Source organism: Orycteropus afer, unplaced genomic scaffold (assembly GCF_000298275.1).
Source record: "Orycteropus afer afer isolate SDZICR_OR568_19922 unplaced genomic scaffold, OryAfe1.0 scaffold00057, whole genome shotgun sequence".
Taxonomy (NCBI): Eukaryota; Metazoa; Chordata; class Mammalia; order Tubulidentata; family Orycteropodidae; genus Orycteropus; species Orycteropus afer.
The window spans coordinates 5,643,763-5,668,974 of record NW_006921644.1 but is presented as its reverse complement, the minus strand read 5'-3'; the positions used below and the strand labels follow the sequence as shown (position 1 = coordinate 5,668,974).

The following is a 25,212-nucleotide window of genomic DNA, read 5'->3' as shown; positions in this document are numbered from 1 at the left end:
CAATGGTCCTATAAGTTTATGTGAATGATCAAAATTCCCAGGTGTACAGTAGAGCTGACAAGGGGCAAGGTTATGGTCACGGCTTGGTCACAGCAGCTACCCAGAGGAACCGAGTAGTTGAATCTGTGGGCTTGGGACCATAGTCGCAGGGGACATCAAGCTCAACTGGCATAACATACTATACAAAACACTGTTCTACCTCCTACTTTGGCGAGTAGCGACTGGGAACTTAAAAGCTAGCAAGCTGCCATCTAGATGCAACGATGGGTCTGTCTTCATCCAGAGCAAAGAAGAATGAAGAAAACCAAAACTCATGGAAACAGTTAGGCCTAGTGACTGGTACACCATCCAATCTGCAGCCTATATAACTATGAGACCAGAAGAACTAGATGGTGCCCGACTACCACTGTCATCCATTTGAAAGGGGATTTATATAGGAGATCCTTGATGGAGAGGGAGAATAATGTGGAACAAAACTCAAAATCATTTGGAGAAAAAAAAAGGGGGGGGCGGGGACCAGGTTTGCTGGTCTGATAGAGCCTGGGGGAACCACTGAGACTATGGGGCCTAGCTGTCCTTCAGGTCTGGAATTGAACCCACACCTGTAGTTTCCAGCCAAACAAAAGACAGGCATATGAGTTGAACATTTACCTCAAGTAGATATACTACTTGGAGAGAACAATCATGGGAGAAAGATGGGCTGCTTATGCACAGGGAGACAGCTCGGGGGGCAGGAGTCCATGGAAGGACGGACACAGGGAAGAGGTAACTATGGGGAGCAATTGGGAAAGGAGCTTTTGCATTGTGGTAAACTGTGGTCAATGTCATGAGACAAAGTATATGTGAACCGCTGTATGGAAAGTAAATTTGCTCTGTAAATCTTCACCCAAATCACAATTAAACAAACAAACAAACAAATAAACATTAAAAAAAAGTATTTAACAGAAATCAACATTTATTTATGACAAAAAAAAACCTCTCAGCAAACTAGAAACAGGGACTTCCTCAATATGATAAAGTGTATCTACAAAAAAACCCACAGCTAACGTTATACTTCTGGTAAAAAAGAAGTTCTCTTACATGATATTCGACATATAAGGCCAGGGGAAAAACGCATAAGTATCAGAAAGAAAGAGCAAAGCTGTATCTATTTAAGATGACATGAGTGTTTATATAAAAAAAATCTCTAGTAATCTACTAAATACTTACTAGAACTGATATCTGAATTTAGCAATCTCAGAAGACATAAATATAAGATGCCAAAACTGGTTGTATTTCGAAAGACCAGCAAGGAAAAGCTGGAAAATGAAATAAAATCCATTTACAGCAGCATCAAACACATAACATACAAATAAATTTAACAAATGGTGAGCAAAACCTCTATACTGACATCTATAAAACACTATGAGAAATTAAAGAAGACTTAAATTCACCATGCTCATGCACTAAAAACTAATTATTAAGATGTGAATTCTTCAAAAAATTATTTATAAAGTCAACACATCCCAATCAAAAATCCATTCTGTAGACATGGTGATTCTAAAATCTACGTAGAAATGCAACTGACCTGCAAGGGAACCATTTTTCAAACAGAAGAAAGTTGCAGAACTTATCCTAACTGATTTCAGAACTTACTAGAAAGTGAAAATATTTAAGACAGCATGGTATTGGTGAAATGATAGACATTATATCAATGGTCGTAATGAAAAGTCCAGAAGTAGGCTCAGATGTATGTGGTCAAGTGATTTTGCCAAATGTGTAAAGGCAATACCAAGGAGGGAAGAAAACATCTTTTCAAGAAATGGTGCTTCAAAACCAGGGTATCAGTAAGGAGAAAAAAAACGACAACTATTAATAACCTCATACCATCCACAAATATTAACTAGAAACAGATCACAGATCTAAATATAAAAGTTAAAACTATAAAACTCCTAAAAGAAAACCTGGGAGTAAAATTTTTGCTATCGTGAGTAGGCAGAAATTTCTTAAGATAGTACATGAAAAGTATGAACCCTAAAGAGAAAATGATAAAATGAGCCATATAAAAACTGAAAGATTTTGTTTCTCAAAATGTACCACTAAGTATATGACATGAGATGAAATGAACTATAAAACAATGTAATCAAACAATGGGAAAAATATTTGTAATACATGTATTTAAGAAGGGACTTACAACCAAAATATAAAAAGAACTCTTATAAGTCAATAATAAAACAATTAAAAAATAGGAAATGATTTGAACAGACCCTTCACAAAAGAAAAAATAAAAAGGACAGATGGGCACATGAAAGTCATTCCATTAACTATTCACAGATGATCGGAGATCTGAGAACAAAAATACAGCCTCACTGTTAACAAGTTTACATTCAAATAGAGAAGACGACACTAAAACACATACAAAAATAATGACAGTCCAAGCAGTATGTGACCAGTGCCATACTAGAAAATCCTCAGGAGGTCTGAAATCATGTTCAGATCACATCCATGGTGCCCCAGGGCTCTACCTTCCAGTGGGCTCCAGCCACACCCTCTTCCAACCAGAGGGATCTCAGTTACAGTGGTGTAGAGGACTCCTGTACAAGGTTGTTCCTTCCTTGGGTACTTTCCCTCAGTCCTCAAAGTAGTAGCTGCCCTCCTTACACTTCCTATTCCAGTATTCCTCAGAGTCTTCCCTTACCCCTTTTAGTAGCTAATCACCTCTTACTAATTAATAACTATGAATATTACATTTTCCTTATTCAAATTACTAGTGTGGTTTCTGTCTCCGACACTCTTTGTAATAACAGGTTTGGTTAGGAGAGGGCTTATCGCCCATGTACTAATTCAGATATCTGAGCCATCTATGGTACTCACTATTTCCGAATCATCAGATCCAAAAAGCACAATGATGTCAATGAGGTAGATCAATGTGATGTTTTGTGGCACAGCGAGATAAAAAAATCTCTGCAGGCTAATACATGCAGACCACAGAACTGACATGGTCCTGAGGCAGGCCTGTATGTGCTTTGGCCCTGCTGGCTAGAATAAACTTCTGACTGTCCTGACAAACCAGTATGAGGAAAAGGACATGAGCCAGCCCAACAGCTGCATACCAAACACAGGGGCTGCGTAGACGTGGCATTTGCATCAAGACACATCTGAGTTTCCTAAGCGAATTAAGTGGAGATACGCTAGCACAATCGCTGCTCTTACATTTTCAGCTCTTTGATGGTGGCAGTAATTTCGTCCATTCCCCCAGGGATACAATATTGCCTTTGATTTTCCCTTGGTACCAGAAAAAAACAAACTCACTGCCATTAGGTTGATTCCAACTCACAGCGACCCCCACCAGGTTTACAAGGCAGCACATCTTTATGGAAGTAGATCGCCCTGTCTTCCTTCCACGGAGTGGCTGTTGGGTTTGAACTGCCAGCCTTCTATTAGCAGTCAAATTCCAAGGGCTTCCACTTAGCCCTTCCTACCATAATGGCCTCCACCCCAAGGGTCAGAAAACCAGTATGAGGATTCTGCCGCTTGTCAAGAATGCCCATTTCAATCATACGTTCAAGAACTAGGAAATATGGCCAGTTTGACTGATAGTGGGGCCCAGCTTGTCCACTGCCCCATACTCTGGTTAAGACTCCATCTATCAACTAACTACTATTAGCCTCACTTTGACTACTGAGCCATTTTGGGTCCCCAGCAACTTACATCCGTTCAGAGCCAGTGTCCAGTAATCCCCAAAAGATCTGGGTCTTGCCTTTACCTCAGCAGACAAGTCACTCTGACAATAAGCCCTGGTTCCTCTGGGGAAGACCTGGAGGAAAAGGATAGTATATACTTGCCTCTCCTTCACTCATGGGGCTCTGGTCTGTGAACTAGCTTAGGTCTAGAAACTGTGACCTGCCCTGACCACTTACCAAATGTTCACTTTTATAAAGAAAAGCTCTGGGGAGGGTGATGACTAGTGCAGAAACACCTGAAGTTGAGAGCATGAATCGCAGACTAACCTAGCCAGTCACTTCCCAGTTCTACCGACATTTATTCCCCTACTAACAAATATCCATATGAATCTACATTAGGCACTTTTGGTGATCAAAAACAAGAAAGTGGCAGACCTTGACTTCAAGAACAGTTAACATTCATAAAAGACCAGGCGAATTGGTCTGACAGACCTTGGTGAAACTCCAGAGACCATGGCCCCTAGTTAGCCTTCAGGTCTGGAAGTGAACTCACTCCTGTGGCTTCCAGCCAACCAACAGACAGGCATATAACGTGAATGAATATTTATACCAGGTAGATATACACTCCTTAGAACGATCAATCATGGGAGAACAGAAGGCCAGTATTTGCACAGGGAGATAGCTAGACAGTATTTATACCCAGGGAGGTTTGGTGGGGGGTTAGGGAAGAGCAGGAATACATAGGAAAGGAGGATACAGGGAAGAGGTAACTACAGCGAGGAAGTGAGAACAGAGCTATTACATTGTGGGGAATGCAGTCAATGTCATGAAACAAAATGTGTAGGAACTACTGTAAGGAAAATGAATTTGCTCTGTAAACTTTCACTCAAATCACAATACAAATTAAAAAAAATAAAAAGAACAGCATGATTTACCTATAAAAATGATAGGGAGGAAGAATCTATGCTGAGCAAATGCCCAGAGGCAGTAAAACACAGGGTGGCTATAAGAAGTAAGTGGGAAAACAGGAAATGTGAAAGAGATCAAAACAGGCTGAAAAGCTTTCTTAAACTCAGATCATGGAGCACTTTGGATAAGAGACTAAGGAATAGGGAAACACGGGTGACCCTGTCTTACATCCAAGTTACACAAACTGGACTTACCAATAGTCTGGTTTTATTTTTTGGTTTATTTTATTAGTGGGAGCTCTGGTGGTATAGTGCCTAAGGCACTTGACTGCTAACCACCAGCGGTTCAAATCCACCAGCCACTCCTACTAAGTACGATTGGACGATCTACTTCTGTAGAGATACTGCCTTAGAAACCCAAGGAGGGATCGCTGAGTTGGATCTGACTCGATGGCAGTGAGTCTGGTTTTTGGTTTTATCATTAGTAATTTTATAGTGAAAAGAGTAGCTGAAGTTTTATTCTAAACAAAATCAGGAGCTTCAGTTGCTTGAAAACATGGACCTAAACACTGATTGCTTTGCTTTGCACATGTGGGAAGCAGTGAGATGTTACTGTGAAATACACAAAGAAAAAAAGAAACATACAGACAGACAATGCTCACTAATTTTCTGACTGGAAATGCCATCCTCATTCCCAGAGATAATCCAGATGATTAACCACCAGAAGCGGAGTAATCACAACTGGCAAAATGCCAATGGCGCCCAACTCTTCCTCATCATTGGAGTAAATTTCTATGATTTATGTTTCTCTTTTTAAAAGTATGTATGTTATTAAAATATATCTAAGTTTATAGGTAATGTTCTAACTCCTAAAGACAAATAAGTATTGGATTTTTAAAGAAACTGATGATAAAAGGCAATCATAATGAAAACTAGAAAAAGAAAAAGTATTTCACTTACATCAGAATGAACTTATGACTGAGTTGTCAGAATGGAAGGCCACTGTCAACTGGGGGCTACCTGGAGTGAAGAATTTTGAGCAGTCGGATAAAATGACCAAATTCTGCTGAATTAATCTTTCGAAAGCACAAGTCAGTAAAATGTACCAGAGAAGACTCTTTAGAAGGCTAACACAACTCTACACATGAAGGGGTACCTGCATTACGATAGTGGCAGAGAAAGGAAGGCGAGATGAACGGGAAAAGTACTTCAGAGTTACAATAAAAAGACAGACTTGGCAAATGATAGATGGGAAGTGCAGAGAGAATCAAAGATGGTGCTTGGTGCATCTGGGTAACTGGGGTCAGGGACGTTATTGAAGAGTAGGGGACACAGGCACAGAAATGGACCCTGTCATTCTGGATAGTAAGTTGTTACTATTACTTGGTAATAACTTATGGCAATTTCTTTGCTTTCCTTTAAACAGTTTTGTTTTTAGTTAGAAAGAGAGAAAATAGTAAGATATGGCATTTTTCCAGGAAAGTTTTAATCTAAAAATAGGGAACAAAAGCAGGAAAGACACACAATTACTTAAAAAACAATCTAAATGGTTTCCAATCTAATACAAATGGCTCATCTGGCAAAAGCTTTCACAGTCTGCCAATTTAACCCACTTGAAAACATCCATCTTTTAAGAAATGAGCTCCTTCTATGTTATTTTTTGTACAGATACTGGTGGGAAAGCCTACATTTAAGGCAATGTAGTGTGGTAGCTGAAAACCTTGTTGCCAGACAGCCTCTAACATGCTCTGAACTGTTCTCACACTTCGTCTAAGAACTTGTTCCAAGATAGTGTACCCAATAGGGGGGAAAAAAAAAGGCTATGCAAATATCCTAAATTTAAAATACATTCAAAGTCAGTACATATTTTTATGTATTTCTAAAACTTTGATAACTGCTCATTTCTGCCCTAATCTAAAATAATAGGAAATTAAATTTTGTATTTTAGCACCCCCTTCTGGTAAAATGATTGAAACACTATAAAAGATTTTGTTTAGCAGGGCAGTTTTCCTCTTAAGATTCAAACAGACTGCTACATATTGTATAGTGGTTCCAGCAGTAAAATGTGTTTGTGGGTGAGGGTAAGGTTGGGAAGGAGGTTCCTTACTCTACAAGACAGGCATGGCAGATTCACTTCATCACCATTTTACTGAGTGCCCAATGCAGGCCAGGAATGATGCCAGAAGCTAGGACACCACCCTGGCTAGGACACAACATTGAGGAAGTCTGACCCTGCCTGAAGGCGCTTACAGGTAACCACTACAACCCAAGAGAGAGACATGCACAGTGCTGTGATTGCAGACTGAGGAATTGACACCAGACCAGGAGACATGACAAGACTTTCTCTTTGACAGTTAAGTATTTTGGAAGAGGCCTAGTTAACTGGATGAACGGGGGGAAGAGAAATTTTAGGCCAAAGGAACAGCACAAAAGCACAGAGTACAGCTAATCATGACATGCTTGGGAGAAGAAAGTGGCTCAGTGTAAATCAAGAGAAGCATCAGAGTTGGACAGCAGTAGAAAAAGTAAGGCCATATCACAAAAGGCCTTACAACATACTAAGTTAAGGAGTTTAAACTTTTTCTTATAGGCTATAAGGGACCCCAGGAATGATTTTAATCAACTAAGTGTCAAAATCTGATCAACACACAGTTTTTGATTTTCCTTTAAGGTACCAATACTTCAAAAATCACTCAATAAATGACTTGCATACTATAGACATATCCCATAAATAGATGAAATAATCCAGTGAAGTAACTTTAAAACAAAACTAAACAAAGCCAGGATGTAATTTTGGAAACCCACAGCAAAGCTGCAGCAGATGACTCACAGTGTCCATAATCACCTTTTAAACTCGTCATGGTAGAATTCAGACTTGCAGGTCACCATCTCACTACCCTGGATGTCCTCACGACTCCGGACGCCCCCAAATACGTAGAGCTCCATGGCAACTCCACAAGCCACAGCTCCAAATCTGGAAAGCCACCCAGATGACATTAGATGTGGGATACAAAACTTGAGAGCTGGTTCCCTACTTATCTCTTATGCACTTGTTTTAAGTTTTATCATTCAATCTTTCAAGAATAGGCGAGTCTTCCTTTTTCAGAAAATGGATTACTCATTCAATTTCATATAAAGCAAATGTCAAGTTAAAGAGAAGGTCACTGTGAACGAAAAGAGTGAGCCCTGGTGGCAGTGGTTAAAGTGCTCTGCTGGTAACTGAAAAGCTGGTGTTTCAAACTCACTTGCTGCTCTGCAGAAGAAAGATGAGGCAGTCCGCTTCTGTAAAGATTCCTAGCCTTGGAAACCCTATGGGGCAGTTCTACTCTGTCCTGTAAGGTCGCTATGAGTCAGGGATTGAGAATAACTGCTCTGAATGCAATAACGAATTTAGAAAGTAAAACAGCTAAAACGAAATAAAATGCCTAAAAGCTGTAACTTGTTTATTACACAATACAGAGCCTTGGAATGACTGGAAAGAGAACGCTGTTGTATGCTGTCATGTGGATTCCAACTCACAGTGATGTGATAGCGTTTCCAAGGCTGTAAATCTTTACGGGAGCAGATTTTCTGGTCTTTTCTCCCAGAGCAGCTGGTGGGTTCAAACTGCCGACCTTTTGGTTATCAGACCAGAGCTTTAACCACTGATGTACCAGAGCTCCCCAAGTGTTTGCTAAGCGTCTGCTATTACTATAAGGCTGCGTTGATTTTCTGTGTTTGAGAACAGCTATGCAGTCTTCTGTAATTTTAAACGGTAGGCCTTTCAGTATTTTTGTGTTCTACAGTTTAGGATAAAATAAAATGAGACTTATTTTACTGTGTCTACAAACAGTAAAAGAAGCATAATATACCTATGTTTTCATAGGTAACTAATCCGGTATATTCCTCTAAGAACTGTATTTAATAGTTCTTTCTTTAAGCACACACACACTCTTTAATAAAAGGACACTTAACTTAGATGTTTATCAGAGTGAAGGGGCTTCAGACTCAGTGAACATGGAAGGAATCTATGCCGTCCATGCCCGTTCATTTACCTCCTCTCCTTTAGTGGACAGATAGCTGTCCATTGCTGGGTCCTCGGATCATAGCATTCCACAGACTCAAACAGTTTTCCATACGACCCTCCGCCCATGGCGTAGATTTTCTTTTTCATAGCTGCGTAGCAGCCAATCTGAAAAGAAGAAAACAATGATGGGGGATGGCAACAATTATTATTTAACTTAAGAGTAATGAAAATTAACTTGCCTACAAAGAGTCCTTTAAGATATTTATGTAAGGATTTCATTTCTAATAGTAAAACTAAGGTAATTTCCAACATGAAAACGTGATTTTAAAAATGAGAAGCGCAATGTAATCCACAGAGTGTTAACCCTGAGAACAGGCGCTCTACCTCCATCTAGGACTAATTCACTAAGTGAGATTAAATCAATAACCCTCCTTTTTAAAGAGCTTCTAGCCCATTTCTTCACCACCATCTAGAGAGCCCAAGATTTAGATTCCGTGAAACAAGATGTTACTCAATTCCTGCCCAAAATAATTCAGTGAGAAAACCATTATGAGGACATGCCAGTGTCTGAAGGCCCTGGATTAGCTCTGGGCTGACAGGTCAATGTCCCACCTACAACAGGGAATGTAAATAAAGATACACCATACTCTCAAAACCTAATGTGAATCATGTGTTTTCACTCTACTCAGTAACAAATGGCTGTTCTCTACGTGTAGGTTCATTTTTATCCCCAAACCCAAGTCCTGCACTAGATGATCAGGAAAGCACATGTGGTTCCAACGAAGTGTTGCACTCAAAGAGCACGTACCAAGCACAGAACTCAGTATACAGCCGTGCCTCACCGAGCTCACGGACAAGGTCAATTCTCACATACTCAGTTCCCTGTCTTGGCATGTGCCTGATGAGAGGGAGGGCCAGCGACTGATAGAGACAGAATTCTATAATGGTAATTTTTTTTTGTTTAAACAAAGTCTACTGTATTAAAAGGCATATTTAGGAAATGAAGAAACAACTTAAAATCCAATGTGTAAATAAACTGCTTTTCCCTAGACACAGTTCTTACCTTTCTAACCATAGTCAAATCAGGTTGCTTTGTCCAGGTCTTCGAATAAATATCGTAACACTCCATGGAAATCAGTTCCTTCTCACCGTCCTCTCCTCCCAAAATGTACAGCAGCCCATCTATCTCCACAATCCCAAAGTTGTGTCTTCCCTGAAAAGATACCAAAGGTCTCTGTAGACAAAAAGTCAACTATCATAGTAAAAGCTGCTATTCACATACTGCTGTTGGGTGCCAATGAGCTGACTCTGACTCATGGTGACTCTACTGTCACGAAATAGAGCTGCCCCACAGGGTCTTCACGGCTAGAACCGCGACAGGAGATCCCCACGTCTTTCTCCCACAGAGCCCGAGGTGGGTCTGAACCACAACCTTTCAATTAGTAGCCAAGCACTTAATTGTTTGTATCACCAGAGCTCCTTGGTATTTGTGTAGTTAACAGAAAATTACATAAGTTTATTCTAGTGTTTTGAGAAACCATGCTCAAAAACACTTCTCCTAGTAAGGTTTCTTAAATATTTCTGATTTTCTTAACAGCTTATGCTGCTATCACAATAGACAGAGAGAACCCAAACGCAGTAACTGCTCAGAACAAGAGAAGTACACCCTTGGTGAACCTCCCACCAGTTCAAATAGCTCATGACACGGGGGAAGAGCACGACTATCTTCTGGTTCAGTAACATTAGTTCTGTGTCACAGGGAAAGAAGTTGCTTCCAGGGTGCATGTGAGAGGCAAGCAGGAAGCACGGCCAGAGGGAAGCCTGTGGTTAGGAGTGGACAACGCCCAGGCTCTACACACGGCTGCTCGGAATTACGGAGGCGTGAGACACTGTGCACAGCATTCATCAGCAAGCATTCCCCTCGAGCCTGCCATGTGCCTGCCAAGCACTCTTCCAGGCACTGGAGATGGAGCACTGAACAGAAGAGACCAAAATCTTTGCCATTAGAGTTTGCACAAAAACTTTGATAGTACCTGGTGTATGAGAAGGTGACATAGGATAAGAACAGAAAAAGAGAGGAGGGGGATAAGGAACCGAGGGACAGGAGGGAACAAAAGCTTGAAGGGGGCCAGGGCAAGGAATGGAGCTCTCTAGGGGGAAGATCCCGGTAGACAGAGGGAAGAGTAAGCACACAGGTCCCGAAGCGAGAGCGTTCCTACGTGTAAGAAGCTGCAAGGCAGGCAGGATGAGCAAGAGGACAGGGGAGGCTGCCCTCCCGTTTGTCTGAAAGGCAAGCCACAAGAGTGAGTTCAGTTTAGTCCCAAAGAATGTCTAAGGGCCACACTCTCTAGGGTTACACCAGCTCCTATCAGACCAGTAAGCCTGATGTTTATGATTCTGAGTTTTGTTCCACATTTTTCTCCCACTCTATCCAGAACCTCCAATTGTGATTCTTTTCAGAGTGGCTAGCAGTGATAGCAAGGCACCACCTAGTTCTTCTGGTCTCAGAGTCATGAAGGCTGGGGTTCACGTGGTACATTAGTCCTTCAGACTGTCTCCTTGCAACTTTGATTTGATTCACCTTATAAGGCCAAATGACAGACAAGCCCAGTAAGGTAAACACCACCACCAGGAGGTACGCGCTCATTAGAACAATCAATCATACGAGATCAAAAGGGTAGCCTTTGCCTGAGAATAAAGCTAAGAAGGCAGGAAGGGATAGGAAAGGACAACAAAAGGAAAACAGTGAACAGGGAGGAAGTTGGAAGACTGTTGTTACAATGTGGGGATTGTAACAAATGTCACAAGACAGAGTATGTATCAATCGTTGAATGGAAAACCAACTGGCTCAGTAAACTTTCACCCAAATCACAATAAAAAAAAAAAAAAAACTGTAATAATAAAAGGAAAGGGAAGAGAAAAAGAGGAGAGGCTGGAAAGGCAGGCAGGGGTTGGGCAAGGCTGCCACTTTATTCTTCTTCTCCTACATTCAGCACAAAACAAACAAACAAACAAAAAAGGACAATGGAAAAAAATTAGAAACTTATCAAACAAGAAAAGAGAAATATGTTTACCTCATTCATTGGTGGCAATGCAGACCATGTATTTAAATCCGGATCATACTTTTCTCCTGAACTCAATGTCTGCTTATTTTCATCTTGGCCCCCGAATACAAACAAAAATCCTTCTGCAAAAATCAAAAGAGACACTTACAAAATCTGAAAGATAAGCCTCCAGTATCTATCTCCCATTGAATGAAACTGCCACTGCTTGTAGAGGGAGCATCTGAAGGTACCTTCACCAACAAGGACCCTCTTCTCTGGACTTGGGCCTTTCTTACATTTCATCCTATCCGTGGTCCCAGAGTTGACATGTGTGAGTGACTGTGAGCAGTTCACTTCACTCAGTGTCTGGGAGTGGGTTCCCAGCACCCTAGAGCGTGAAGGAAGATACCAGCACTTGCTCTGTCACCAGGCAACTCTGTACGAACCCACTCCTCTACATCCTCCCCATTCCCCTCATCTCTGTGACTCCCATCCCAGCCCACACCTGCTCATCCAAGACCTCAGGAACATTCAGATGAGGGGCACCTGAGTGATCTCTATATGCAAAACAAGGTCTAAGAGTAATGGTCACACTTCTATTTGGCATAATGGTGGATTAGGTTATCTGAAGAAACTATTTTGCAAAACACATCCAAATTACTGGACAAAATATGAAACAAAACAAAACAAAAAAACCCCAACTAACTTATTAAATGAGAACAGGTCAACAAGACAATAAGGCAAAACTACAAGGAAAAAAGGATATAGAGAGGTTACTGAATACGGAAACCAATTTTGCTGTGATGGCATTTGCCAATCGGGAAATGTTAACCTTCCTCGTAATGGCTTTCAAAGATTAAAGGAACAGATATCTAAGCTCTAGGCCCACAGAGAATGGGGCTTTTGGCAGGGGAATCTTCACAGTGATGGCCAACCAGAATTAGTGCCCAGATTTAAATCTCTTTGCTTGTCTAGGGAGTCCAAAGCCTTGAATTTGGTCTACAGTCAATGTCAAACTAGTAGTGTTTATAGGCAACTGGCAGAAACAAATGCAAAATTTTTGTGGAATAAAATACTTTCATCCAAGACTTAGATTCTAAGATTGTAAGGCATGAAATTATCCCTTCAATTATGTTTAACAAAATGACCAGTATCCACAAAGCCAAAGTTGATGAGGCATACAAAGAAACTTTACTCTAGGAACAAGGACCAGCAGAAGCAGAACATGGGGAAGAGTAATGCAAAGACTTCAAATACTGAAATAATCAGAAAGAATGTAAAGTAAAGCTTATATATTCACAAAACAAAAGGCAAATCTGAATATAACCAGGAAAACAGGGTCTTTGGAAGTGATAGCTGGTTTGAAAAAGATTTAAGGAGAAATATAAATTAAAAAAAGGAAAGAAATAGGTAAAAAATTCAATGGATGGATTGAGCAGAATTCTAACAGCTTACAAGAGAAGCATGAAATAAAAGACAAAGAAAAAAATTATCATGAAGAAAGCACAGAGAGACACAAGATAGAAAATAACACAAAGAAGGTAGGAGGCAGAGAACAGAGTCCAAAGGTGCAGACATGTTCAAGGTGACTTCCCAAAGCAGAGGGGAGAGAAAAACACAGCCAAGGCAGTAACGAAGGCACAGCGGTGAGTGTTCCAGAACTGATGAGGCCGAGCCACAGGACTAAGAAGTCCAACTACTCTCAAATACAATGAAATTCAAAATAAAATCTACCTAAACACAGCATACTAAAACAGCAGAAAACCAAACACAAAAAGAAAATCTTAAATATAGACAATAACAAAAAAAGAGAGACAGATTTATACTGACAATTGACTTAACAACAGTAGAAGCCTGAAGTTAGTGGAAAGACATCTTTAATATGCTGAAAAATAATAAATACCAACCTAGAATTTCATACCCAGCAAAAATATCCTTTAAAATTGATGGTAAAATAATATAATTTTCAGACAAACATATCTGAGATTTGGCCACCAGGAGACCAACATTAAATTCAATTCAAAAGGATAAACTCCAGAAAGAAGGAAAATGATCCCAGATGGAAGGTCTGAGGTGTAAGATGGAAAGAAGAACAAAGAAAGTAGTAAGTATGTGGGTAAATCTGTGCATATAAATAACTAAATGAGACAAATGTATACAAATAAAACACACATATGTGTAAATATTTATTTATAAATAATCATGTATTATAATACTGTAAGATTGTAAAGCATAAAAAATGGAGTCACACTGTCCTAAAAGAGACACAATGCACTGATTTACATTAGAGTTTGATAACTTAAGAATGCATGCAATAACTTACAAGGTAACTATCAAAAGAATCTAACTTCAAAATTGATAGACAAGAAAAACTGAATGATGGCCAATAGGTAACCAATTTGTTTTTAAAAGGCAAGAATAATAATACAGAAGGGGCTGGACAACAGAAAGGAGCTATTAAAACAATTCCCAATTCAGGCAATACTATAGCACACAACTGCTCTTCTTACTGTTTAAAGTTTCTAAAATACCAACTTCTCTAGGGAATCTTTGAAAATTAATGATACAGGAACTGTGTGATAGGTGTGCACAGGTGAAAATTATACATTTGTTTAAATATTATGGGAGGAAAATTTCAGGGAGCTAATTCTGAGAAAATAAAAGACAAGACCCATATCCCACTGGCTACAGCACTCCATCCAGCTCTTTTTTACTGACAATAATTTTGGGATCTATAAAATGATGACATTGTTATACTGTAGTTTTAGCCATTTTTATGGTATGGTACGGCAAGTATGATAAAGCTTTAATAATGTTAACATTAGCAGGCACACAGAGAGAATAAAGGAGGACTCCAGTGCTGACAATAATTAGATCAACTAAAATGACACTTGTCAGGTGAATCTGAAGGGGCAGGCCTGAGGTGACGAGAAAGATGGCTAACAGTGGCAAGGCAGAAATCACAGTCTTTTCTAGCCCCTCCTCTGTGAAAACTCTGAATACCATGGAACAGTTTTCAAATGTGTCAATGTCAAGTAAAGCCTACTTTCTGCTGTAAAACAACTTTGATCAGTTGCCCCACGTGTCGGAGTGGAACTGTGCTCCAGAGGGCTGTCAATGGCTGATTCTCCAGAAGTAGACTGCAAGGACTTTCTTCCCAGGAGCCTTGGGGTGGACTGGAACTGCCAAGCTTTCTTTCAGTCAGCAGCCAAGTGTGTTAACCATATGTGCTGTTTTTGTTATTATATGCTGTTGAGTCAGACTTGACTCAGTGACCCCTCCTCGGGTTTCTGAGGCAGTATCGCTACGGAAGTAGATTGCCCCATCTTCCTTCCGAGGAGTGACTGGTGGGTTTGAACCGCCAGTCTTCTGGTTAGCAGTCAAGCGCCTTAGGCACTATGCTAAATCGTATGTGCTACCCAGGAAAAAAGTAACTTTATGCCATTGCTAATTTAAGTAATATTTTCTAAAGTCCCATATGAAATGCCTGCTTTTACATAATACTTTTGTTTTTGATATGATTACACACTATAATTCTAAACTGCATAAATTTCAAAGATGGGAATATCATGGCTCAAAGCAATTTTGTGTTCCAGGTATGGCCACACAGCTTACTGGTGGTAAGAATCACTGAATTTTGTTCTCTCTCAAGTAAATCTCCTCTACTAAATTCTTAGAAAAAGCTCTGTATGAAAGATTTGGGAATAATCAGAATCGATATAGACAGTACTATCTATCACAGCCTTGAGCGCTGACCCACAATGGAAATGTCACCACGTAGAGGTAATAAATTCAGATCTTTAAAAGCTGGGAGTCACTCTGTGCAACCCTGAAATCACACAACTTGATCTTGTGTTTTGAACCATACCTGCCGAGAGAACTCCATGGTTAATTCTTGGCATGCTCAAAGGAGCCAGTTCAATCCAGAGCTGCCTATTAGGGTCATAAAGAGGGCACATGCATCGCATTGCTGCTGTTGGTTTCCGTGAACTGAGGAAACAAGCAAGTGATGAGCAGTTAATGTGTTTTATATAGTCTGCTTATAATAATGATTACTCGTTTTACTGCTAGTAAAGAGTGTTTAGAACATTTAATAACTGATGCTTTTGATACCGAAAAATACAAGTTCTTATTTCCATAGAAATACCTCCTCCCTTCTATCACACTTTAAGCAACTCACACCCTTACTTACACTCGTTCTTCTCCACCAACAGTCACGATACACTCAGAGTAACCACGTGGTTTGAAATTGGCTAGCATTGCCTCTCCCTGCTGTGGCTGGCTGAGTGGTATATTGCTACACTCTTTGACAATTTCTCGTACTAATGGTTCATTCAGCATCTGTTCCCGTAAATAACTGGAGTCTAACCCTGAAACCCACAGTGCTGACATGACATCCTTCATGTGGACCTGCAGAACAGGGATGAAACGAGGGGACAAAGAATAGAGAGTGAGACACACAGCTTTGAGAATATACACTGTCCCACTCAGGAAGATCAAACTGTGAACAGGTTATTAGCAGGCAAGCTGTAAGTGCCAGTACTGTCTGAATATGCTTCCCTGGTCTTTTCTCTTTCTACTTTCTATTAAAATAATAATAATAAAAAAACCCCAACCCACCATGGAGTCAATACTGATGCACAGCAACCCTACAGGACAGAGTAGAACTGCCCCAAAAGGTTTCTAAGGCTGTAAATCCTCACAGAAGGAGACTCCATTATTATTCTCCTACAGAGCGGCTGGTGGGTTCAAACCATCAATCTTTTAGTTAGCTGCCAGGTGCTTTAACCATCATGCCACTAGAGCGCCTTCCTTCCTATAACTTTCATAAATACAAGTTTAAAAGTTAAAAATCATCAGTTTGGACTTAATGAATCACTGCAAAGTTTCAAGCAGCTTTCTATATACTCTAAAAGGTTCCCAGAGCAACCGGACAAGAGTGAACTCTGCTGTCATTTGCATTATTTCACATCTTTGGATGTACGGGGATTAAATATCATTGTTAGAAAAGTTATATATAGTAATAGTTTGACACAATACAGTAAACTTAGGTAATGAAAATATCTCAACATTAATCTTACAAGAAAAATACAGAGAAGCCAAAGTTCAAAGCAATCTTGTGAGCTACACAATCATGTTTGCTGCCAATGTGGATCTAAAACCTGATGCTCTAAGACCCTTCTTTCCAGGCTACCACCCCAGAACCTTCCCTCTCGGCACTGCACTGCCACGAGAACTCGAGGGCACTCTCCCACTCTGCCTGTCATGGTATCGAGCCCTCCATGGTGAGCCCGCACTCAGAAGCACCTCAGACCACAGGATTCTCCCCACTTGGCCAGAGATCCACTTGCTACCCTCTGGGCCTGCTGCCTACATCAGAGGTCATGGAGGAGTTAGCACAAGGGCGTGGGGGAGCAAGATATTAAAAAGAAGAGCAGGAGCACAACATTTCTATCATCTCCAGCTCAAACTTGAAGTGCACTCCCGAAAAAGAACTTAAAAAAGATGGTATCCTCCTTACAGGTATTAATATTTTCATTGCTATATTATGAGTTCAGTGGGCTCTGGTGAACTGGCCTAGAAAATCAACCATGTTAATTATTCTGTGGGAAGATGTATACCATTTGGAACAGAACCCTGGAAGTCAAGTTAAGCAAAAAGACAAAACACTGTAATGTGCATTTAAAAATAAATTATAAAAAGGACAAAGTTAAGCCTCTTATAAGCTGTAGGTACCTTTCTTATTTCTGTGTCATGTGCTATCCATCGAATTACTGCTTCAAATACATATCTTTCATTGCCAACATTTAACTTCTCAAGAGCAACCACTTCTTTAAGCTTTTGAGGACTCAGTTCTAGGAATTCCTCTGTGCTGCTGACATCCCGGAAATGAGTTTCCAGGTACTCCGTAGCAAGGTAGTGGACATGGTGCAGACAGTAATGGAGAGCAAAGTCCCGGATACCAATACAGTTCTCAGCAGCAATGCAGCCTTCTAAAAACTCACAGCACAGAGCTTTAAGATCCGTTAACAGGAGCAGGTCAGCCGCCTGTACGACATCTTGGATTGTATCTTCATTTAGCCTGATCTGTAAGAGCATGAGAAATATTTTATATTTGAATTTATATAATTTACAACCCAGACCAATGCTCTACTGGCTGAACCACAAGAAGTTTCTACTATGATAGATCAGAGATGGTCAAATACTGGCAATTTCAGTTTTCAACCCAATGTTTTTCTAGATGGGTCAGAGGGCACCAAGGTACCTTCAAACAATGTAAGCACTGTGGCCCTGGTCAGTTTTCCCAGCTCTTCCTGTGCTGCATCACCGTTACCTACCAAGAGTCCTCTCAGGAGAAGTGTCCATAATGTCACTTCTAAGAAAATCTTTAAATAATTGAAATGCTTGGGAAATGGAAAGCTCTGAACTCTATGGTAAACTGAAAATTACTTTCTTAATACCAGCACCAGGACCGCTGAAATCCTGCCTTCAAATACACTAAGTTTACTCTTGTGCCTTGGTAAGAGAATGGTACGGTGAACTGAATTAAGTCCATGGGACAGAGTGGTACACACTGCCCCAGAATCCTCATTCTGGATACCAAAACATGGTGTAGGGTGCAACTGACACAACCTGGTCTCAGAATGACTTACTGGAACAAACCCATAATGCTAGGTTTTGTTTTTTCCCCTCATAAACTTTTCCTTTTCCTTAGTTGTATTCATTTTCTGGCTGGATGTTTCTTCCCCTACCAACCTGGTGGCTTTTCCATGCATCAGGAAGGTAATGTAAAGAAATGGGCCTCAGAAATAGTCCTATAATCCCAAACGGTCCAGACTCTCTCAAAGACACGGCACTTCACTTACATCAGAAATGCAAAGGAGACTCTGCATAGTACAGTATAGCAAGAAACATTTTAATCAGATTTTTCTTATATATATAAAAAGGATAACTGTCAATCATTTTAGAAACTGGACAACAAAACTATGGGAAGAAGTACAGTGAACAAGCCACAAGTAAGGGGACATTTCTTGTTTATATGACATATTAAATTTGAACACAAGAAGGCAAATAGCTGTAGAAGATTCAAATACAAGCATGTGGAAAACACTAATTTTTATCTCCATAAAACCAAACAACCAAATCAGGGATTTGTTATAACTTATGATACAACTGTGGTTTTAAATTTAATTGGGAATAACAGACAGATCTCAATTTGTAAATAAGATTTCAATTCAAGCTTCAAGTCCAAGCCTCAACATGATATGCTCTTACTGGCTTATAAGTGCTTGTCATATTGATAACTGCTGCTTGATTCTAAAGTTAGACAAGTGGTTGGTCCTAAGCCTGGTCGTGTGATACTACAGAGTATCTCCAGTTATTTGTTCCAAAATTAATATGATTTCAATTACTCTAACAATTACACACGTACATACCCTTATATCAACACACCTACCACCTAGCATCTACAGAAAAGAGAAAGGGACAGTACCATGAACTGATAAGAAAAAAAAAAAAAGAAAAAAAAAAGGTCGACAATCAGGAAATTTGACTCTGGGCATAATGAAGATACTCAGAGAAAGCAAGCAATACACTTGGAATACTTAGAAAGTATGTAAGAGAGATAGCCCCGAGCAAAAGGAAAAGATAAACAAGAATGGTGAAGGCACAAAGCAGAGCAGAAAGCACGAGATTTCCCAAAGAAGAAAGAAACACATCCCCACACAACCGCACGTGACACACACTAACCTCTTCCTCTCAGTCAAAAACCAGCCTCAACCACACCTGGGATTTTTCTTAAGATTCCTTATGCTATACTTTAAATCGCATAATGGGGGCGGGGGAGAAAGAAGAGGGCAAAGGAAGAAAGAAAGATTAGCTATCACCTTCCTCCCTGGGTATCATTAATTCCTCCAAAATCTAAGTGGGAACAGGGAGTGACGAGAAATCAGGAAGAATGAGGTAGGAAGGAGATACTGGTACTGCTGAGGCAACCAGACCAAGCATCTTGATGTAACAGGGGGTCCTGTCATTGGTGTGAATGCTGTGTCTTAGGAATGAGCTACAGGAAACTCTTTATACCTACAAAGTCATCCCCAATACCCAAGGAAGCTCCTATTTCCATGCTATGGTGATGGAACAAGCTCCCCAACAGTGTGGGTACAAAGGAAGACTGGAAGGAAGACGTGAAAACAAAAAGACAGCAGTGGAAGGAGTATCCTATGTTCTTCCGATCTCATACTGTAAGGCAGAGCTCAAACAGTCCAAACAAAAACTGAGATTTGGGTGTGCGGTCTCACTCCCTCTGCTTCTCTTTTAATAGCAGAGGCCAGGAAGCAGACACTTGGGGTGCCATTACTAGCAGGGGACACTAGTCAAGCACACAATGACATAAGATGAAGATGACAGGAACTGTTACGCTGTCATACGGATGAAAGGAGACCCTCACCCTGAGCTTCAGAAGCTTCTACTTAGGTCTTCCTTCCTTTGTTTCTCATCATACCTGCCCACTGAAGATGTAATCCAGGATCTCTCTCATAACCATTACTGATATCCCTTCAAGTTCAATCTTGTAAGTCGATCCATCATCTTTTGGAGGATTATAGTTTAACTTTGTCCTAAGAAAGGGAAAAAAATGTGAAATTTCTATGAAAGAACAGAAACAGCTACAGGTATTTTAAGCACTAAACACTCTAAAGTATATGATACTTACCAATGAGAAGAACCCCTACCTAGAAATTGTTTTTTAATTTTAGATCAATACAATTTTTTTAACTTTCAGCTATAAAACACTTGTTCCAGGTTTGTTTAGAATACTACTTCTTAAAAAGTAAAACAAAAGAGACAACTCACAAGCTAAAATCTATGTAAGTAAGTCTATCACTATTACACCTTGGAAGTCCCATCCCATCCCATCCATGCTTATTTTCTCTTGTTCTTTTATTACCTAATTATTTTCAGTAATGTAACACACACCCCACATACCTACCACCAGAAAAAAGGCTAGGACCTTAGAAATAGTCACCACATACTCTTTTCCCAGCAATGCATTCCTCTGATTTCCCAGCTCCTCCTCCACGTATATACACACGACTTCCCTGCATAGCTTAATAAGACCCTCCCCAGACTCAGTGATTTATACTTTGGTAAGTTACAATGGAGGGTCTCCGGACAGGGTAGAGCAGGCACATGTAAGGGTGGGTATACTGTACCAAAACAAAGAGCTAAGTGCCACTCCTCGGAAAGAAGATGGGACAATCTACTTCCGTAGTGATACTGCCTCGGAAACCCAAGGAGGGGTCACTGTGAGTCGGGTCTGACTCGACAGCACATAACAACAAGAAGTGTTTACACACTGGATGCTACTAACATCAGTCTTCTCTCCTAACTTTGCTCCTAAAATTCTGGAAGGCAGACCTATATATGCCAGCAAGAAACTGGAAGACTCTTCTAGGGGAGGTGACCAGCCTAAGACCTAAAAATACCCACACGTCAATCTGCTCCAACAAAATGATCCGGCTTGATCGTGCTACAGTGAAGCGCAGAATCAGCAAGTCTAACCAGGGGCTGGGCTCCGAAGAGTCCAATACCCTTTGGAGCTATGACTTCTGAAACGTTTTCATGCATAAAATTCAATCTTTCTCTGCCTGCAGGCCAGAGGAGAGACGAGTGACCCAGCTTCCTCAGGTGCTGTCCAGCCACCAATCCCATCAACACTTTCACACATCTGCAATGCCATAGTTTGGTACTCTGCTCTAGTGGCGTAGTTACTAAAGCATTTGACAGCTAACCAGAAGGCTGGTGATTCAAACCTACCAGCCACTCCTCAGAAGGAAGGTTGGGCAACCTACTTCTATAGTGATACTGCCTTGGAAACCCAAGGAGGGGTCACTATGAGTCAGATCCGACTCAACAGCAGTGAATTTTTTTTTTTTTTTTGGGGGGGTCTCCTTAAGAAACTTTGTTTTAGAATCCCAATCTTAAAACTGAACACACAGGATAACTAGATACCTGATAAAGAGGAAAGACAGAAACCAAAATAAACAGAAAACAAAGAGGAATTTGGAGGAAACAGACTACGTAAAACGAAAACTTCAAGTAAAAAAGAAACTTCTCCTTAATATTCAGAGAAAAAGAGAGGCTATGATTCCTAAAGAACAAGAATACTCCTGCTGTCCAGTTGATTCCAACTCATAGCAATCCCACAGGACAGGGGAGAACTGCCTCATAGGGTTTCCAAGGTTGTAATTCTTTATGGAAGTAGACTGCCTCATCTTTGCCCTGTGGGGCAGATGGTGAGTTCAAACTGCCTACCTTTTGCTTACCAGCCAAGCACTTAGCCACTGTACACTACCAGGGGTCCTGAAATAGGATATTATAAAAGAACGAGCATTCAAAGAGCAACAAAAAAATCCCAAAATTTTAATGACTACAATTTTTTTTTTTAATGTAACCAAACCAAACCAAACTCACTGCCATCAAGTCTGATCCGACTCATAGCGACCCCTCCTTGGGTTTCCAAGGTGGTATCACTACACAAGTAGACTGCCCAACCTTCCTTCCAGTTGGAAGGAGTTGTTGGTGGGTTTGAACTGTCAGCCTTCTGGTTAACAGTCACATGCCTTAGGCACTATGCCACCAGAGCTCCCTTAAATGTAACAGAAGGGTCCAAATAAAAAGTTGAGGAAACACCCTGAAAGAAAATAAAAGAATATAGGAGAGACAAGTTAAGAAAATTGGAAGATCAGTCCAGAAGCGTGAACATCTGAAAAACAGGAATTACAAAAAAGAAGATTACTAAGGAACTGCCTATCACTAAAGATGAGAAGAGACCCACTCCAGTGCATATCACAGAACACCCACCATATATGCTACATACACACTGGAAACAAACAAATTCTTACAAGCTTCCAGAAAGAAAAACAGGCTACATTTCAAAAGGAACAGGAACCCAAATGGAGTTCACACTTCTGAATGGAAATTAAACAGCAACAGAGAAAGACCTTCAAAATCCTGAAGGAAAAATTATTTCCCAGCTAAATCCAATCCACTGCCATTATCAATTTTGACTTACAGAGACACTACAGGACAGAGCAGAACTGTATAACAGGGTTTCCAAGGCTGTAATCTTTACAGAAGCAGACTGCTACATCTTTCCCTTGTGAAACAGCTGCTGAGTTTGAACTGCCAACGTTTTAGTGAGCAGCCGAGAGCTAACCACTGTGCCACCAGGGCTCCTTATTTCCTAACTTCATTTTTATAATCAGCTAAACTATCAATCACATATCTGGTCAGCACATAAGACATAACTCACTGCACTTTACTTTATTGTGCTTCGTAGATTTTTTTTTTTTTTTAAGATAACACATTGCAGGAGTGTGGTAATCCTGTGTTGAGTAAATCTATTGGCACCCTTTCCCAACAGAATGTGCTTCACTTCATGTCTCTGTCACATGTTGGTAATTCTCACAATATTTCAAACTTTTTCATAATGTTATTGCACACTTAACAGACTACATACAGTACAGTGTAAACATAACCTTACACGCACAGGGAAAGCAAACGATGCACATAACCTGTTTTGTTGTGACATGTGCTTCCTTGAAGTAGTCTGGAACTGACCTGGCAATGGTGATGTCTCTGAGATGCGCCTGTAAAGGCATTTTCAGCTACATAAAGTCTCAACACAACTGACCTCCCACGCGGCCTTTCTCAGGATATTGCTGGGAAACATTCCCACCAAAAAAGAGTGAGTGTAAATCAAGAAAGGAGCCATGACGGTGCAATGGTTAAGAATTTGGCTGCTAACAGAAAGGCTGGAGGTTTGAATTTACCCAGTGGTGCTGCAGGAGAAAATCCTGGCAATCTGTTCTCATAAAGATTACAGCCTTGAAAACCCCATGAGGCAATTCTACGTTATCACATGGGGTTGCTCTAAGTCGAAAACTGACTCAACAGAACACAACTAACAAAGAAGTCTGTATCATTCAGAGCTTTATGTCCATGGAAGAGGGCTGTATCTTTTAAATTACTACTTAGGGCCAAGGTAATCTGTTTGCTGTACACGGTCTCTTCTTACTGGTTTCCGAATTGCTGAAAAAAAATCTAACATGTCTAATGCCATAACAAACAATCCAACTAATCAGGCTTGGTCCTCCTCTTCCAAGACGCATTTTAGACATTACTGTACAGGATTTGATATGACAGTAATCCAGAATGAGTCTAAGTGGCTTTCCCCCCTCTAATTTAAAGCTTGTTGCCAACAAAAACAAGGAAACATACCCAAATAGAATGCAAGAGAATGTAAGTAAGGGTCAAGAAGTCAAGATGTACAGAAATTCTAGGGTGATTCATGGATGTTACTCTTACAGTTTCAAAAGACTCTTGTCACCGTGATTCTCCAGCTACCAAGAGCAGGCCTATGGAGAGGGGCCTGGGCTCTCCACGCCACGTGCCCACCTACATCCAAAGAGTAATTCTTGTTCATGTGAGGGTTTTAAGAGTTCAGACAGCCCCCATTTCCTTTCAGTCTTCATAAACTCCTGAAAACCACCTCAAAAATGGGTATTTTCAGTTCCCCTTTAACTGAACTAAGTTTACTTTGAGTTAATACTTGTATCAGCAGATGACATCCTTTCACACAGGCTTTTAGGGGAAACATTTTATGGGTAGGAAACAGGAACCCATATACTTGTAGTTCCTGCCATCCAAGAATTCCAGCTACACAAGAGGAAAAGCACTTACAAGGCCTGGGTTGCCTGAGCAGAGACCTCAAAGGGTAGGCCCAGGACATCTGCAGGCCAGAGGAAGGATCCACAGACCTCTACTTATGCCTCCCTCTTCCCAGAGCCAGGACCTAACTAACACTGTAGCTCTTCCCATGTGATCAGGCAGGGAACAGAGAGTGCTAAGGAGAGGAAATAATAAGAAGGTACAAGTATGATGCTGCCTGGCCTGCCTGGGAGCTGCCACCAGCCTGATACTGCTGCAATGGAAGCCAAGACCACACGATCACGTTGAGATAGCTGGGCTTCACCCAGAGTGGCATTCTGACAGAGCTCACACATGGTGTCTTTGCTCCCAGCACCCCCTTTACTTTCCTTCTCTCTACTCCTCTCCTCTCCAATCTTTTACTTATACAGACTATGTGTTTTACTTACTTCCAAGCAATTCTTTTTTCCCTCACGCAGATCCTGAACTACTTACAGTTTGAATGGATTTTACGAGTAAAAATCTGGCTTCCTGGCATCTCCTCAGGACCTTTTATGAAAAGCAGATTTCTGGGTCCCATCCCAGACTAAGTCAGGTCCAGGACAGTCTGCTTCCAATAACCAGGTTGTTCTGCTGTGGTCCGTGCTTCCCGGAATGACCTTTCCACCTCCCACCCTCAACTTGCCCTGGTTTAACCCTTCACTGAGTTCAGGTCTCCACTCCAAAGAACAGCCCCCGAGCTCTCCTCCTCTGTTCCGTTTTATCTTTATAGAATTTATATTGTTGTTGTTGTTGTTGTTATATGCCGTCGAGTCGGCCCCGACTCATAGCGACCCCTCCTTGGGTTTCCGAGGCAGTATCACTACGGAAGTAGGATTGCC

At 40.8% G+C, this 25,212-nt stretch overlaps 1 protein-coding gene across 1 annotated transcript in view; it reads right to left on the bottom strand.

Moving 5' to 3' along the window:
* The window catches only part of GAN (gigaxonin), a 74,182-nt gene that overhangs the window by 21,337 nt on the left and 27,633 nt on the right, over window positions 1–25,212 (bottom strand). The window contains exons 2-9 of the mRNA XM_007939122.1: window positions 20,124–20,238; window positions 17,357–17,707; window positions 15,813–16,030; window positions 15,489–15,610; window positions 11,651–11,763; window positions 9,640–9,789; window positions 8,605–8,741; window positions 7,416–7,544 (exon numbers count right to left, since the gene is read on the bottom strand). Of these exons, the coding sequence (XP_007937313.1) occupies window positions 7,416–7,544; window positions 8,605–8,741; window positions 9,640–9,789; window positions 11,651–11,763; window positions 15,489–15,610; window positions 15,813–16,030; window positions 17,357–17,707; window positions 20,124–20,238 (1,335 nt within the window). The remainder of the gene's footprint in view (window positions 1–7,415; window positions 7,545–8,604; window positions 8,742–9,639; window positions 9,790–11,650; window positions 11,764–15,488; window positions 15,611–15,812; window positions 16,031–17,356; window positions 17,708–20,123; window positions 20,239–25,212) is intronic.